The 18,440-nt window shown below is 37.0% G+C and overlaps 2 protein-coding genes across 6 annotated transcripts; both read right to left on the minus strand.

The window, feature by feature from the left end:
* Nucleotides 1-323: 323 nt before the first annotated feature.
* On the minus strand, nt 324-14,012 carry LOC140958684 (protein FRIGIDA-ESSENTIAL 1-like). Of its 5 annotated transcripts, none has more exons than XR_012171821.1 (8): nt 13,666-14,012; nt 10,489-10,668; nt 10,113-10,329; nt 9,780-9,973; nt 8,522-9,681; nt 8,340-8,421; nt 1,105-1,549; nt 324-1,021 (listed from the first exon to the last, which is right to left on the minus strand). XR_012171821.1 is itself a non-coding variant. In XM_073416226.1 (6 exons), the coding sequence occupies exons 1-6, from the start codon at nt 13,913-13,915 to the stop codon at nt 8,392-8,394; spliced, it is 2,031 nt and encodes a 676-aa protein (XP_073272327.1). In that variant the 5' UTR covers nt 13,916-14,012; the 3' UTR covers nt 1,603-8,391. The 5 variants fall into 5 exon arrangements, 2 of the variants coding, with proteins under 2 accessions (XP_073272327.1, XP_073272329.1); XR_012171822.1 differs by having other exon boundaries at nt 326-943; XR_012171823.1 differs by lacking the exon at nt 1,105-1,549 and having other exon boundaries at nt 335-943.
* Nucleotides 14,013-17,585: 3,573 nt separating this feature from the next.
* Nucleotides 17,586-17,951, minus strand: LOC140959411 (ethylene-responsive transcription factor 4-like). Its single transcript, XM_073417251.1, has one exon. It carries the CDS (start codon nt 17,949-17,951, stop codon nt 17,586-17,588), a length of 366 nt encoding a protein of 121 aa, XP_073273352.1.
* Between the last annotated feature and the right edge of the window lie 489 nt (nt 17,952-18,440).

The following is an 18,440-nucleotide window of genomic DNA, read 5'->3' on the forward strand; positions in this document are numbered from 1 at the left end:
GAAAGACTTGATTCCATTTTTTATAACTTCAAAAGGAAAAAGGGAGAAAAAGCCTCTAGATTTATAATATGTTCAATCTAATATTTATTACGACCCTTGTAAAATTCAATGTGACATGATAATATTCACCCAAAAAAGCTCTAGAATTATAATATATACTCCATCAAATATGCTGAACTTTAGATTTTTAAGTTTTCTCGCTTCTGATCGTGACCCACACTTGTAAAATTACACGCAATTTAACAGTATTTGCCAAACGAAATACTACATAATCTGCCATGTATAAAATAATATTACAAATTCATTCATAAATTTCTTCCACCCTAATCATTTTTCCAAAAAATAAAAACATTACTTGCTTTTGTCCCTTTCAAAAAAGTAAACACGATGCGAGCATCCAAAAAGACATGTTAAATTTGCTCAAAGGAAAAAAAAATCGAGTGAGTTCAAAGGTGCACAATAATACTTGAAGTTGAGGTCAATACCAAGTTCCTTTTTTCGAGTATCCCACACCAACATCATACAAATCAACTAGTTAATTGTTACTTATTATTTTTTTTCTTTAAATTGGAAAAAGTAAAAAAAAAAAAAAATCAATGCACCTGCAAAAAGAATTATCCTCAAGACTAGCAACATTTGAACTATAGAAAGCCAAATAACCACAGCGGCATTCAATCTCTAGCATGTAAAAACCCAATGAAAATCTAGTAAGATTATCAGTAACAGAATACCAGTAGGCCAAAGAAAATGTACCCGGACATAAATGCAGACAGTGCCTGTACTGAATCGCTCATGGTTTGCACTTGTTCAAGACAAGAATTTGCCATCCGCGGAGCATTTGCATTCAACAACTCAAAAGAAGAAGCAAAAAAGTATAATCAAGAACCGGAGGTTGGCTTTGGCTCCATGGTTGGAAAATAAGTTGTTTCCTAACGGTCAGCTCCTACAAAATGCAATCCAATCAACCTCAAGTTCCAAACAAGATAGATGTAGAAGACATATTGTCACCAATGAGAGGCCACTGGAGATGATCAGATACGGATCAGTCAAATCTCAGAAGTTGAAACTATTTAGCGAATTTAAAGGGTCAAATGAGAAACGCACCTTAATGCAAAATTTTGTCCAAAAGATATTCAAGTCAATTGTAGCACCATTGTCCAACCACACCCAGGAAAGAATAGGACAACAAATAGCCAGCTTCATCCCAAGTCATTAATGCATGTTCCAACTTTTAACATGTTAATTTGTTTCAACATATTTAGATATAAGATTGCATCAGCTGCATACCCAGAGTTGAGGTTTCAACAGATCATTCTTATACTTTTATCTCCAAACCAAGTACACAATTCATTTTAGAATGGTGGCCTAGACAGCCTCCTTTTGATAATTGTCTCCAGCCTCGTAGTTCAATGAGCGTGGTCATCCTATAACAAACACGGCCAGACAGTTGCAAGCTTAGGCATTTCATATGTTCAGTTGTGTTCCTAATTAAAAGTTGAGTTGACTCCTTAATATTCATAGGATGTCTTAATTTTGTACAATAACACCTCTGTAGTGGCACATCTTTCAAATCAGAATATCAGACACCAGCTCGTTCTGTGTGTGCGCATTTTGACAGACAGGTTAGTCACAGCAGTGAATCTCAAGTTATTCTAGAGAAAATGATCTACAAAATAAGTATCTCACTCAATTAAAGATCTCTTCAACGAATTATTTACTCGTTTAAAGGGATTGTGTTGTGAGGTCATAACAGAACCCTTTCTTCCTCCTTTAATAGTTTTCATAAATTCGAGTTCAGCAGAATATTAATTCACATGTACACATATGTAGGTCCAAAAGAGAGGTAACATTGTCCATAGTATGCATGGTACTATCACTTGGCAACACAAAACATGAAATAAAGTAGAATTCACAATACACAGATGTGGATTTAATTAGTTAAGCTATAAACGAACATCACATCAATCAGAATCAACTGCATAGATCAAGATACTATATACATTTCAACTTCAGATAACTTGACAATGACATGAATATTCTAGGTCCGATTAAGTGCAGACAAGCATCCACCAGTAGTCATTAATATAGAAGCAATAGACATGTCAAGGTAAAAACACAAGTCAAGGTAAAAACACTGTGTATAAATTGTGTTCTTGCCTTTTGACTTGAGCCCTATAGAGAGAATTTTTCAAAATGCTCTCTCCTTCGAGTGATTTTCGCTCCCTTGGCCACTTCTCTTCTCCAACCAGTGCCTCTTGCTTTTAACCAACATCAACCGCACCTTCACCACTGGCCCCGGCGCCAGCCGCCGGAAACTTTTCTTCATCCCCACTGTGTTCGTCCTTTTCTAATCGGGTTTATTCTGTTGCCTTGTTCTTGTTCCCTTTCTAGCCTTCAGTCCCGCCTATCTCCGGCGACCTTCCTTTGTTCTCGGCGTACGCCGTTCACACTTGGTGCTGGAACTTTCTTGTTGTTTGCTCTTGTATCCGAATAACCGATCTTAACCTCGTCGAGAAATGTACGCAAGGAGCGGTAGGAGAACGCCCCTTTCTCTAGGCTAGAAGCTCGGGATGAAGTGATTAAGATTGAACATAAAGTGTTTACGCTGAGATTGGGAAATGGGGGCTTCTCGATATGGTGGTCTGAAAGAACTAGGAACTCGAGTTATATGTTGGATTTAGACCGAGAGGAGGCACGCTGAATCAGCCTAAGATTTAAGGACTTCATCAAGACTCCCTCTTCATGCTCGGATTTTATCGATATAGGGGCATGAACGCGGTCTTCACAATACAGAGATTTACGAACAAGTGTGGACGATTCCTTGAGGTGTCCAAGTTTAGTAGGATGGCATAAATCAAATCACCATTGTGCCCAGCGGCTACAACTCAGGAGGATGGAAAAGCATATTGAACACCTTTGGAAAGCTGCTGTCAGGGAGTTCTAGAGGATGGTCCAACATCCTATCCTAGATCATGGTCCAACATCGTACATCAGGATGATAGAATAATTGAGAGGGAGCCTAACCGAGGGCAGCTGAAACTTACGGAGGACAGTGGTAGGCAAAAGATGGATAGGAAGTGGCATGAAGCACTCGTTACCAAAGGTAGGGTGAACATCTCTTGGAAGCAAATTCAGTTTGCTCTTGGGAACTCTGCAAAATGGACGGTAGAATTATTTCCGTTTCAAGCTAACAAAGCGGTATGGTGGCCCTCCAATTTGGCTGAGTTCTCATACTACCTAAAGCTGAAAAGAGGATTCTTCGACATTGGGGGTGTCTTTGGCATTTGAGGAGTAGAGACCAGATATTAATACGTCAGATATGGTAGACAAATGTTGCAACAGTTGGATTGGGATTTTTGGGTTACCTTGGAATTTATGGTCGCCGGATACTTTCAAAATTATCGAGGATCATTGCGGGGGCTTGATGGACATTAGTACGGATACATTATTTTTCCAAGATCTTGGGGCAGCTAAAATCAAGGTGAAAGGCACCGAAGGAGGGTTTATTCAAAGCAGGATGCAGATTCCGTTGGATGGGGGGAATATAGTTATTCGAATTCGGGTTGAATCATTCAAACTTACAGCTTATGAGCACTATGAACGGCAAACATATGCCCAGATTGTGATTAATGGTAAGAGGACCTTGGCGGGGTGGGGTAACGCAAACATTCGCAGGAAACAAATAGAAAAAGCGGACTCCACCAGCTACCCTATCAAAAGGAAGAACAAATCGGGGGTCATACTAGATCAAGCAACAAGCACGGAAGACAGAAGGATATGATTTGGATCTGGTAACAAACGGGAGAGGATGGAAGACGTACAGGGGTCTATGCCTTTGAAGGAACAACAAAAACGAGCAGCAGAAAAGAGCGCGATGTCGGCATCACCATTGGGGGGTAAGGTGATCAAGATCTTGAGGAAAGTCGTCCCAAAAGAGGTCACAAAATTCAGAAGCTCGCCAGTTCATTCCATGACTAATAGAGACGCCGAGGAGCAAGATAATAGGGTGGGTGTTGCAAGCAATGATAAACTACTGCCTACTTATGTGAAAATCTATCGCAGAGACAAAAGAGAGGCATTATTGAGGACAAGGATGTACACGGCGAAGGTGGGATACCAAATTCAGGTCTTTTGAACCAGGATGACAGTAGTAAGCTGGGGGTAGATGATTTGGATGATGGAGTAGAAATCGAGTTCAATGATTCACAAGATGATTTGCTGGAGGTAGACTTCGATTCCTCAGAGTCTGATAGTCATGTTTCTTACCAATCAGAGTAGTCAGCTAATCCCGTAGAAAAGGCAGCGGTTATAGAGGGGCTGTTTTCACCATCAAAAGGGCTTACGTCTAATATCGGGCCACTTCAATCTGAAAACGCGAAACCTAACGTGGGGCAGTTACTAACCGGTTTTCAATCTTCAATTCTTAACCACTCTTTTAAGCTTCATTTTATTCTACCTACGTCGTTTTATGTCCTGGGTTGTCTAGTGATATATTAAGAGGAGGGACAGCGAAGGTAGATGACAAGTCGGGTTCCGAGAGAGTAATTTCCAAAGGGGCTGAGGTGGAGAACAATCTGTGTGCCGAAAGGTAGATCCATGGAATTTAAACAGATGGAAATTGCTGGGAAGGGGTTAAGAAATCGACTGGTCTCTTAAGTAGAGAATTTTACAGATTAAAGTGCGGAATTAACTACGAGCAAGGCTCGACTTCGAAGGGTCCCAATGCATTGTTATGAAAATTTGCTCTTGGAATATTAGGGGAAAAAGGGCAACAAGAAGGAGGGAATTAGTTCGCACTGTCATACGTAAGGAAAAACCGGATATAGTGGTGCTTTTAGAAACCAAGAAACAACTAGTGGACAAATGGTTCGTTGCAAGTTTGTGGAAGTCCAAATTTGTTGATTGGGTCTGTCTACCGTCGGTTGGAAGATCCGAGGGTATTCTAGTGATGTGGGATCCTAGAGTGGTGGTGGTCAGTGATAATTTGATAAGGGAATTTTCGGTTTCGATTGAAATTCGTTGGAATGAAGAGATCAAATGGTGGTTCTCAACCATTTACGGATAGGTTAAGCCAAGAAATAGAATGTTATTCTAGGACGAATTAGCAGGCTTGAACTTTATCTGTGGTGACGAATGGTGCCTGGAAGGTGATTTTAATGCGGTCAGAAACACGGGAGAAAAGATGAATAACCTCTCAAACACCACGAGCATGTCGTGTTTTGACAATTTGATATGGGAATTGGGACTTCAATACCCCCTACTATTGAACGCAAAGTACATGTGGTCAAATTTTAGGGCCGATCCAATTTGCTGCCGCTTAGAAATATATCTCATTTCCGGAGGTTGGTGGGACATCTTCCCCCACCTTCTGACAAACGGTGCTACCTAGAATTACATCGGACCACTGTCCAGTGAGGCTTGATATCGATAAGTTGAATTAGGGTCCTGCTCCGTTCAGATTTGAAAATGCTTGGTTGTCAGATTACTGAGGAGAGACAGATTGAAGAGAACATTATCAGCTTCTACATGAATCTTTATAGGAAATCGAACAGTGATGGGGGGAGGGGTTCGATGGGTTGGAATGGAGCCCCTTAAACAGGCTTGAAGCGGAGGAGTTGGAGACTCCATTTTCGGAGGATGAGATTAAAAAAACGGTGTTTGATAGCGATGGATCCAAAGCGCCAGGGCCGGACGGGTTTACATTGACTTTCTTTCAAAAGTGTTGGTATACAATCAAAACGGATTTAATGAAAGTGTTTACTGAATTTTTTGAAGGAGACATTGTTAATGGCATCACAAACGAAACTTACATTTGCCTAATTCCAAAGAAACAAGAAGCGATTAAGGTTAATGACTTTAAACCAATTAGTTTGACAACGAGCATGTATAAAATCTTGGCCAAAGTCTTGACAAACAGGTTAAAGAAAGTCTTGAGTAATACAACAGCGGAGAACCAGTGTGCTTTTATTAAAAGAAGACAAATTCTGGATTGTTGCCTTATTGCGAATGAAAGGATGGGTGCTTAAAGTTGATTTGGAAAAGACGTACGACAACGTCGATTGGAGATTTCTGGATTTTGTGTTACAAAGAAAGGGTTTGGAGATAGATGGATGAGGTGGATTAAGGGGTGCGTTTCAAATGTTTCCTTTTTTTATCTTTATCAATGGAAGGCCACGGGAAAAATTTAAAGGGGAGAGAGGCCTCAGACAAGGGGATCCATTATCCTTTTTCTTTTTTAATCTAGTTGTCGATGGTTTGGGGCGGTTGGTAGACAGGGCCAGGGCAGTGGACGAAGTAAGAAGGCTAGAAGTAGGGAGAGATAAAATAGAAATTTTTCACATCCAATTTACGGATGATACATTGTTTTTTGTCCAGTCAGAGAGGCATATGATGGCTTTAGTGGAAATACTCAACTCTTTCAGTTTTGAATCGGGCTCGAAAATCAATTTGGAAAAAAGCGTTGTGTTGGGACTTAATTTCTCGGAAGATGAGGTCGATAATTTGGCATTAGCAATTGGGTGCAAAAGAGATAATTGGCCGATTAAGTATCTCGGGGCCCCTTTGGGAAACAATCCTAAGACTTCGGACTTTTGGGAACCCGTGGTATCCATAACGTCCAAAAAACTATCACGTTGGAAAAAGTCGTTTCTCTCAAGAGGGGGTCGACTTACTTTGATAAAGTCGTCGTTAAGTGCGATGCCATTTTACTTCATGTCTCTCTTTAAAGTGCCAATTCCGGTGGCCAAAAGGATGGAAAAATTGATGAGGGATTTCTTGTGGGACGGAGCAGACGGGGAGACGCATTGCCATTTCGTTGGGTGGGATCAAGTTTGTAAACCGAAGGACAGAGGAGGCCTAGGAGTGGGGAATATTTGTTTGAGAAACAAGGCACTTCTTGGGAAATGGTAGTGGAGATGTCAGTGGAAAGAGAATCGTTGTGGAAAAAAGTATCAAGAGCATTTATGGTCTACAAGATAATGGGTGGGCCGTGGGGTTGGCTAAGAACTCGACATTTAGAAGCCCTTGGAAATGTATCTCTCTTTCTTACCCGATTTTTTATCAATTGATTAAGGCGGCGCTAAAAGAAAGTAATATCATTCGTTTTTGGGAAGATGTTCGGAAGAGGGGAGGTTTCGTCGTTCAAAGAGCGCTTTCCATTTCTGTTTCAGATCTCTACCTCAACTAACAAACCGATCCGTAACTTTATAGATGTAGTCGATCTCCGAGTCAATTATATCTTTCAATGGGACGCGCGTTTCAGAAGAGATTTAAATGAGGTCGAATTAAGTGAGTTCAATAATCTTTTAGGGGTCTTAGATACGGTTAAGTTGGAGTTGGGCACGGAGGATTTTCGAGTTTGGTTGGGGGATTCTTCCGGGTTATTTTCTGTTGCTCTTTCTACGACTTTTTTTCCTTGATTTCTAACTTTCCTTTATACTCATATTACTCTAATATCTGGAAAATACCTATCTTTTCTTGTGGATTGTGGTTTTGGGGAAATTGCCGACTTGTGACTCGTTGCAAAAAAAATAGTCTGCCTGTGTCTTATGCTCGCAATGGTGTAGCTTATGCCGAAAACAAGAGGAGAATCAGGACCGTTTATTGGTCCATTGTTCTTTTTCGAGTGGTATATAGATAAAAATGTTGCAAGAGTTGGGTTTTGAATGGACTTTTCCAAATAAAGCATATGACCTGTTTATTATGGAGTCAGGCCTTCCCACCGGGAGAAGATCTACGAGCTTCTGGTATCTGGTAAATCATTGCGTTTTTTGATCGATATGGTTGGAGAGGAACAATAGAATTTTCACAGATTCGTCGGAGTCCGTGGACGAATTTTTGGAAAAAATCAAATTCAGAATTGCGACTTGGACGACTAACCTGCCAAAGTTTAATCACTTATTTAATTCAGACTTAGTTAGGAATTGAAAATTTATACGGTCACGACGATAGTGTGGTGGTGATTTTTCGACTTCCCTCGTCAGGTGTTTTGCGGATTACTCATCCGCTTCTATTGTAAACACTTCTATTATTATAATAAAGTTTAGTTTTCTATCCAAAAAAAAATTTAATATAGAAGCAATAAAACTGGATCGTGCCATTTGCTGTTAAGAAACAGCAATAACTATTGCAGCTTAGAGCTATGCAATTTTTTTTGCCAAGCTATAATATATTAATCCAGTTTGATTATCCAAAAAATTACTCTGTAAACTAGAGTTAGAGATACGACATCTATAGAGCAGATTCAAGTTCTATCTTCGGTACAATATTTTTAACAAACATTCCCCATCAGCTGTCTAAGTGATAAGAGAACATGTTGGGGGTGTGAAAAGCTTCAAAACCTTCGTTTGAAGGAGTACGTGGATTTGTACAAAGACCAACAACTCTGCAGAGTCAAAATTTCCCATATTTTTCAATATATCCCTGCAATGATAATGACCAAATGTTAAACACCAAAGACAGATTAAACTACTGCCAATATCAGTCTTCAAAAAATAAATAATACCAAGAACATGACACTAACCTCGACAAGCTTTGAAAGTTTGACCTGAGATATAGAAAGATATGACTTAATTGATTCAGCTGTGTTAGGAATTTGGTCGGGTTGTACTGTGCTCAGAACCTTTTCAACTGCCTTCTTGACTATAATTTTATGAGCATCTTTGCTCATAAGCCCCTCTCGCCAAGTTGGCTTCACCATTTCTTTCACATATTCCACAAGCGCGGCATGGAAATATTTCAGAGCTTTTGATTCATTCAGCACGTTCTCATCTCTCTTGATATCAATATCATTCTCATATTTTTGGCCACATCCATCCATTTGCAGTTCCTTCTGGTGTCTTGGTTCATCCAGTTTCAGTCCATTATCACAACTAGAGCTCAACCCGATTGCTTTCTCGGTATCTCCGACGCGATTAACATCCAGAAGCTTCTCTTTTTGCAATTTATTTGATTGAAAATGTGCATTATTAACAGATACTCCTGGGTCAAAATAAGAAAATTCAAATGGCCCATCTTTGGCACCTGTTTGCACGACACCGTCAAGAATGGGATCGTAAGGACTTTCTTTCAGAAATAAATTCTGGGTAATAACATGTGACGGGCGAAATGGAACAGATGGTTCCCAACCATCAGGGAAAATTTTGGTTTTATACTTGGTTGTTTGTGTATTTGTGAGGTTATTGCTTCCTGAATTAGAACCAGAAAATGGAGAGGGGCTTTTCCTAAAGGAAGAGGATATGGAAGCACGATATTCTTGATTGTTCTCTAGAGTATTCCAAGTCCCAAGGGCATTAGTGGTCCAAGAGGATGAACCAAAAGGCACCGGAGGTCTGGAATAATATGGTAAGTTTAACCTATGAGAATCAGGCACGAGATCATTTTTCTTGCTGATGGTTTTCTCGGTTCCAGAAGGAAAAAATCTTGACTTGTTATAAGTGTCGCATAATACACCAGAGAAATTTCCATGGAGTGCCCTATTCATATCAACTGAATGACATTTGACTGGAGGGGAAGTATAGCGGCTGAAATCATCCGAGAATGAGTTTTGTCCAACAGGTATATTACCAGCCTGTTCAAGAGCACCATCCAACATATCATGTTTATGGACAACAGATTTCTCAATCTGACAGTTGACGGGGTTATCTCTACTTTGTGGTGGTAGCATATGCACACTGGAAGAAGCTGTCACAGCCAAAAAACCATAGTCTGGTGAAAATCAAATGCAACATATTTTCCAAGACAATATTCAATATTAAAATATCAAAATAAATATACATTACTTTTAAAGTCCAAAAACTCACTTTTCTGCCCTGCAGCATCTAAGCCTTCGTTTATGTGAAGGAATTTACAGGATTTTCCTCTAATGCACCACCCTTTGGCATGAAATTCACACACAATTCTTGCTCTTTTATTCCCAATGTCAAATTCAGCACCATAAGATGAATCTCTTGGAGTTACCGGTGGAGAACTCATCCTAAGAAACCAATATTAGAACATAAGGCTCGCAGTGAAGACTAAAATAAACTAGTTATGTGCATAATACAGACACACACACACGCACAAAAACCCCCATGTCATCCAACATCAAATTTGTGACAATCAGGTAGAAGTACCTTGATGGCATTTCTTTCATGACCTTCACAGCTTTTACAGAAGTCTGAAAAGGCTTTGCTACAGCAGAACCAACACCAATATCCTTCTGGCTACAATCATCTGTGATTGTTAATGTAGCATTGCCCTCATTCCAAAATGTTTCGTTGTTTATGTCATTCGCTTCCAACTTTCCATCTAAAGAAGCCTTGGCATCAGTGTCTCTAGAGGTCAATTTTTCTGCAAAAACATCATAATTATTAGTTGAGACTAGTGATTCATAAGGTTTACCTCAATGATGACTAATAATCTAGTGTGGAGGAATATTAACGCAGAATTTTTGAAATTTCCTTGAGTCAATATTCATATTTCAGAATACAATCAACTCAAGTTGCTCACCCTTGGTACACAATTCTTCCTTTTGTCCCCCTTCTCTTCGCTCCGAAGATGAGAAACCACCACAAAATTCCTGGTTTGTAGCGATATCAACTTGTGGATTTTCCATGGATATTCTCATTGTCAAAGGATCAAAGTTTAAGTGTTCTTCATCTTGCTCAAGCTCCATATCTTGATCAGTATCTACAAGGAAGGAAACAAAATACACGGATTTAGCCTTAAGGTTGAAATGAATAGATTTGGAAATTGCCAAACCATGTAGAAAGGTTTCCCATGTATTTATGGAGTTCGTGAATGAAAATATGATTGTTTTCTAATTATTAATAGAATATATGACTTGGAAGATATGCTTTCCAGCACTGTCTAGGATAACCAAGGTCATCTTAGTTTGGCAAATATATTTTCTATGAGAAGAAAAGTGTCCAAATCTGAACTTTATTAGCCTCATTGGGGAATTTTCCTATAGGGTAACTTATAGATGGAAATTGAACACCGTTAGAGATGTTATAGTAACAATGGTTGCGCGTGTGACTCATTTCCGGAATTATTACATCGAGTAGTTCATAAATAAATCAAGAAAAATAGTACTTAATGGCATAATATAAGAATCCAACCCAAAACAAAATTCAGTTTTTTAGATAGTGGAGCCACTGTATTCGAGCAAATACCATAAGTGATCCAATCAGAACGATGAAGGCAGAAAAGAGAACAAAATTGTCAGAATAAAGACCAACCGCTATTCATTATAAAATAATTTAAAATGGATAAATTCACATCTGAGAATATACAACCACGTTTAAAAAACAAATGATTTACCATAACATATTTTTTTTTACTAAATATTAAATTTACACATGATGACTTGTTTGCTGTAATTGTAATTGTTTCTCAATTGTATATAGAGAGCAATTAACTAACAAAGAAGTCAATAATGTTAAATCTTCATTTGATTTAGAACGAAAAGTACTCCACATGGAGAATAATATTAAATGAAAACAAAAACTTACAGAACCTACAAGTATTCTGATTACGAAATACAAGTTAAGGCCGAAAGTACAAGATTTAAAGAATCCGTATTCTTAACATTCAACAAATCTCCCGAGTCAATCCATGTCTAATACTATTTACAACATCGTCGACAAAATAGAATAAGTCACTCTATTGAGAGTTTTATATCTAATTTTGGTAAACATAGATACAATATTAACTCATCGGTTCTGATTCCTTATACTAATCTTGATGGCTCTGAATATAGTAGGTTCCAAACCTAATCTATATTCCATTCCCCAGAAATAGATGCATGATTTTGATTTAAGGAAGACGACATTTCCACATTTGTTGATTACATGTCTTCCCTATTCTTATGAGTCCTTCATGGCCTTTGCTTGGCGTGAAGTCCTTTCACAAATCGGATCTCAATATATATTTTTCCTGCTCGTGGACAATATAAAGGACTAAAAGGAGCACTAGAACATTTCTACACTCAATTTTTCAGATACTCCGAGTGCAGTATTATGTCACGTGCAAGGTCAGACCCATCTTTATCCCCATATTTTGTATATACAAAATAATGGTCATAAAACAAATAAAATCCTGATATTTTGCAAGAACTATATGAGAGTTCATTTAGTTCAGATGTTTGATTTATTGTTTTCTTGTCCATACAAGATGTTACCAACAGGAAGAGGAACTAGCACGTTGATTTTGTAGCACTAGCTCATTTTTTTGTCAATCGAAAGAAAAGTTTATAAATGACCAAACAAAAAGTGCATCAATCAGTTATAACAAAATTTTCTATGCCGGTAATATTAGGCACGGTTGTTAAAAGCCACGAGCGGCACTAAAGCACATAGTTGTCCTGGAGCACGGGAAAGTCGCAAAGCAAGAGACGTGTCATATCGAAGAGGGACAGGAAAAAATATTTTAAAATCTAACTTTTTAAGGAAAAAAACTCACACATAGAACCGTGCTTTTGAAGGCTTACTAAACCTGGATTTGACCTTTTAAAGCTCACCAGTAAACGGGATTCGCTACCAAATTCATTAAAGTGATGTGCCTTGACTTGTGAGCTGGGCAGTGCCTCGCCATAGATTGTGCCTTGGCATGCTTTTAGCATATATAAATTACTGAGTGGGTCTAGGCACGTTTACAACAATCAATTGGAGACGTTAAAGAACATATTATGAAGATTGTAGCCATTTTTCATTTCCACGGTTTACATTTGACCTCATTTAATTTTTTTCAGATACGATTATAAAAGGGAAACATAAACAATGTTGAGGAAGAACAAAAGATTGGTTACAAAATTTGTGATTGGTGTACACGTATCACGTCAAGCCACATAAATATTAAAGAATCCCTATCCAAAATATAAATCATCTTATCTTACGCAACCAGTGAGGAGGATTTCATAACTAACAACACAAGTGATTTATAAAAAACAATCCCGATTTGTTGTCAAGATGTATCGATTTTTAGTAATCCAAAGTAATAGCTAAACTTGATGACGAATTCTTCAGTTTGGCATAAGATGACTATACAGTGGCTTGATTTTTGCATGGAAAATTTTTGAAGCAAAACAATTCCCAATAGTTGAGGCAACGGGAAGCGTGTGTAGCAAGTAATCAACTTTATCTATTCAAAATCATATGTATCGCCCTATAGGTGAAAGAACTCATTCTAAGGATGAAAAGGTTGAAAAGCTATAGAAAAATATGATAATATACAGAGGTAAAGCAATCCCCGCATAAGGAATCTCAAGTGGATTTGGCAAGCATTGAAATGTTGATACTTGTTAAGACAGTAAATTTCTAAATCACTTCAAGAACTCTGAAAACCCATGGATAAACACACTCACATTATATAATTCCTCGATATTTCATAGCATGAATAGAATTACAGACACTCGATTTGAGAGGAGACTGCATTTACAGAACAACCACACAGATTAATAAAAATACGAACTTCGAGATATGCGTGATCACATAGAACAGATAAGATGAGGCGTGCGTATAACGGGGGTAAAAAAAACTTGCAACTCCATAAAAACGTATCCGTGCAACATAGCCCATGAAAAATCAATGATGCCCAGGAATTTAAATTAAAAATAAAAATAAAATCAATCACGATTAAGATTTCCAAAACAATGAATCACCAAAAAAACAAGAATGTGAAACAAACCGTCTAGGTTATTTTCTTCCCTCGCGGGGGTTAAGTCTTCGCCAATTTGAGACTCATCCCCGTCTTCTTCGTTTCCTTCCACGACTTGTTCCTCCACCCCTTCTTCAACTTCGACCTCCTCTTCTACTTCGATTTCTTCTTCTATTTCCTCGTACTCGGACTCGTATTCGATCTCATCTTGGCCTTCATCGCCTCCGGCAGGCGAGGCCTGAGTCAGGGACGGCGACACCGCGGCAGACGATAAGGGCATTGCGGGAGTGTTTGCGGGGAAGTAAAAGGTGTCTCTGGGAACCAGCGCCTAAGGTGACTCGTAAGACTGCCGCTGTAACTTTCTTGGATGGAAGATTTATTTCAGGAAATTCACACTAAATAATTATCATATTTTAATTTTTTATATATATATATAATTAATTCTTATATATATAATAATTATTACAATAGCACCTTTCACTCCAAGTCTTTTCAGTTTTGACCTAGACCAATAAGCAGATTTCTCTTAAAATTTAATTTAATAAATCCAATTTAAGGGGAGAATTATCAATTAAATTTATGTGGTGGGAATAAATTAAAATATATTATACTAAAATAATAAAAAATAGATGGTGAATTATTGTATATAAATTTAAAAATGGTTGTTAACAATTTTTTTTATTTAAAATACAATCTTAATTAACAAATAAAATATTTAGAAAAATGGGAGTTCTTTTTTTTTTTTTTACGCAAAAATAGAATTACCTGTTTTTTCCGATAAACCAGAAGGCTTAAGGCTTCATCAAAGTTTCCACTCCATTTCTTACCAAAAATAACCAGCATTCTCTGCACGTGCTAATTGTGTGCATTGAGTGTGCACGGTATTTTTATCTTTATTATAATTATAATTATAAAATAACAATATAATTATAATATTCTTTTTATTATACATTTTTAACATTGTATAATTGACACAAAAATTCGTCTTAGAACTCACTGATCACTTTTTTTTAGATGAATTTACTATCCGATCCGACTCATGGAAAATTATTATTCTTCGTATCAAAAGTATTATTTTTCACCTCAGATATGCAGCGAGTCAACATGTTTCATGTACATACTCTGTAGTTAATTTAATTATTCAAATATATTTGGTCCATTAATTCGAACATATCTAATGGTAAAAAATTGATCTTAACATAAAATAGGTAGGTTGGATTCATAATTTCTCAACCATTAAAACCGCGGACGGGCCGACTCACTAGCCTTATGATGCATATATAGTTTTTCTCACATGGACAAAATTCATATCCAAATAGATGTTAGACTATTTTAAAACATAGGTTTTAATTGTAATTTTGTAATACCAATTAAAGAGACCAGATTGATTTTTATATCACTATATTTCTTTCTTGTACGCATGTAACATAGATATATAACAAAAATGTGAAGGTTTGTTAAATATTTGTGTTACAAAATTTAAATTTTTTTTTTTAAAAAAATTGCCAATATATAAATTTATATAATATGTGTACCACGAATGAGTAACATGTGCCATGTGAAATCAAAATTATCGCCTAAGTTTAAATTTTATTGGCAGTTAATGAAATGTTGGATTTACCCTTCATTATGACCGAAATTTATCTCTTTTTTATTTTGACGAAAACTTGTGTGAAGACGAATATCTTATTTGAATCATCCATAAAAACGTATTACATTTGATGTTAAGAGTATTACTTTTTATTGTGAATATCGGTAGGGTTAACATGTTTCACATATAAAGATTCGTAAGACAGTCACACAAGATATTTATTTTTTAATTTTATATTATGAAAAAGATTAAATATTTTTAAATCGGGAAATGTGTTAAAGCCCCCACCAAAACAAGTTCATAATATTTGGGCCGTTTGTAACTACATAAAGAACCAAGCTACGGATTACTACTATATTATTGGGAGGGCGAATTCGAAAAACCCGTTTGGTTTTATAAATCGTGAACCTACCAAAGATTCAAGGATGTTTACTTGTGAGATGAATCAATCATTATAATATTTATATTAAAAAATAATATTTTTTTATTATTGACATAAATAGAAGAGATATGTCTCACAAAATTGACTAATAAAATCGTTTTACAAAAGTTTTTGTATAATTCATTAAACCCACTTCAAAAATTAATCTAAAATAGTTAATTGATATTTTCCTTTAATAAATATATATTCAGTAATACACATGTAATACTTGAAGTGGCAAAGTGTCGGATTATCATACGATTTGAATATTTGATTTGTACTGCTATAAGTTATATTTTTTGGTTAGGTTTTCAATCTTGCATTGCATGATCGAGATTCCATGTAATTATATTTCAATGAGTTCAAAAATTAGTTAATTATCGTGATGAGGATCGTTGAGAAGCAATAAATTCCTCATATATTTCAATAAATAATTACTCATCCGAACTAATGCAAGAATTTTACATCAAATTATGTAATTTTATATACGGCCGAGAGAGAATCGGCATTATTAAATTTAAACACTAATATATACAAAAAAAAAATAATTTTCTTTAAATTAATTAAACTAGATAGAGTATACTGAATATATTCCTAATTACAATCATAATATAACGTTCATGAAAATGCAAAAACTTAACAATTATATATATATATATATAATATGTTCGCTGGTACCTAATTTTCTTTAACTTTAATGTCACACTTATATTTTTGTGAGAATTTATACCAAAAAAATGACGCAATATTTGTAAAAAAAAAAAAAAAAGGTAAAGTGGCACAAATACGTGGGAGCTAGCGGTCAGGGTGGTTCGGTACGTTATTCCGATTTTTTCAAACAATACCGTATATCATACCAAAAAATACGATATTAGAATACTTGATGCCGAAATTATTCGGTTATACCGAAATTTCGGCACGATATCGGCAAATTGCTGTTGATACCAAAATTATATGTACAAAAAAAAACTTTTTCATCTTCTTGCAACGCAAACTGATCATCAAGTACAAATTGAAAGACCAATTTGGATGTACACTCTCGACAAGAACATATTTCACCATTATATATTTAGGCTAGGTTATCATCCAGTAGGAATACATATAGGTAAGAATCTTTCAAGTTCTAGAAGCCATAAAGCATTTCTTATGTTCTGGAATAGAATGAAGCCATAAAACCACAACACATAACAAATAAATACATATCGGCAAAAATCTAACCAAAGTTTGGCTCTTTAACGAGCACCCTCTCCCTGTTCAAAGCTCACTGTGGCGGCGACATTGGTTGTTCATTACTAATGAACAACGAGATGGCTGCGGACTCTAGGAGAACAACGTGGCGATTCAGAATAATTAAAACTTGATGTATGTTGTAACAAATTATTAGTGTAACAGACAATGTTGTGGCTGAATATGCATGAATGAATTATTTTGAATTGAGAAGAGAGGTTGGGGATAATTGTCAAACCTCTATATTTGTTGCTACTTACTTTTACATTTGTCTTTACTGTTCAAGATATTATATATGAACCATTTTTTGTGGAGAGTAATTGGAAAACAAATCTTGTGAAAATTTTCTTGTTGGTATATTAATTATCACCGTTGTTTACAAACTACATTCACGATATATGCATGATCTTTCGTTTCTTACGGGGAATGAAAAACATTGAAAAAATGCCGCAGATCCACTGAGTCAAACGTCGTTATCAATGGGCTGAGTTTGAGATCCAGATTGACTCCGCTACTGACTGGAGGGATGGGTACCTCCGGAGCCCCGTCGACAACGGGGTGCGGACGAGTCAGTTTCGCTGTTTGTCGGACAACATTGGCAAGTGTAATCCGCGGCCAGGGGCACACGCTGCATTGCGTTCATCATGTCAGCGATTTCCTTTCGGGATTCTTGTCTATGTTTCAGAACACTGGTCTGCACGGGGTTGATCTTCAAACCGGCGAAGGCAGCAGCGGTGGGGATCGGAGGAGTTTGATGAACCCATCTCGGAAAGGAAATAGCTTCGCGCCTGCCAAGACTGAGGCCTGGACCAGAGCCGCCGGAGAAGCTTTTTTACCTTTGGAGGACTCCACGGTGCTGGTTTGGCTGGCAGCCATCACGGGTTCCAGAGGGAAATAAGTTTTAGCCCTCCAGCCACAGAACCTGAGGGCAGCGTCGTATGCTCTGGCTGCCTCCTCTCCCGGCCCGTGTTGAATGATCTCCTCCCCATACCTCCCCCACGGCCGCTTTCTCACACCACGGTAGTGCACTTCATCGTCGGGACTGCTGACTTTCTTCTCACCCCTCTGCGGAGCCATAGATCTTCTGTGCTGAAAATGTAGTTTAATTACTTAAACTGTGAAATGAAGCTGGAGAGGAGAATACACAGAGGGGCAGAGGAGATACGTGGCTCAGGGATTTTGTTCATTTGGCCACCTTGCATTAATTAAGTGCAAATAAAATTGAAAAACAATTATTTATCAAATGAAAAACGAGAGAGGAATGAATATATAGGAGATAGTCGTGCAAGTTCGTGAATTTTTAATATGAGATTAAATTTTTTTTAAAAAAAATAATTACTATAAATCCTTTGTGCATATTATGTGCGTTTAATTAAAACGCACATAACATGCACAATTTACGCACATAACATGCACTAAAAATAGTGATGAAAATTTTTCTTATTTTAAAATTTATAGGTATAAATAAATCACCACTACAAGAAAATTGACAGAAATTATTAGCAACACGGTTGTATGAAACCATTGTTAGTCTTGTCTCGGAAAAATCCCCATCCTTACTTATGT

Source organism: Primulina huaijiensis, chromosome 15 (assembly GCF_012295235.1).
Source record: "Primulina huaijiensis isolate GDHJ02 chromosome 15, ASM1229523v2, whole genome shotgun sequence".
Classification (NCBI taxonomy): domain Eukaryota; kingdom Viridiplantae; phylum Streptophyta; class Magnoliopsida; order Lamiales; family Gesneriaceae; genus Primulina; species Primulina huaijiensis.

Bases quoted from the DNA above. Each gene is read 5' to 3' on its own strand.
- LOC140959411 (XM_073417251.1), bottom strand. From the start codon at position 17,951: ATGGCTCCGCAGAGGGGTGAGAAGAAAGTCAGCAGTCCCGACGATGAA.
- LOC140958684 (XM_073416226.1), bottom strand. From the start codon at position 13,915: ATGCCCTTATCGTCTGCCGCGGTGTCGCCGTCCCTGACTCAGGCCTCG. The intron at 10,330-10,488 runs GTGAGCAACTTG...ATGTTTTTGCAG, and splicing joins GGAAGAATTGTGTACCAAGG to AAAAATTGACCTCTAGAGAC. The intron at 9,682-9,779 runs GTAATGTATATT...TGGCTGTGACAG, and splicing joins TGAGTTTTTGGACTTTAAAA to CTTCTTCCAGTGTGCATATG.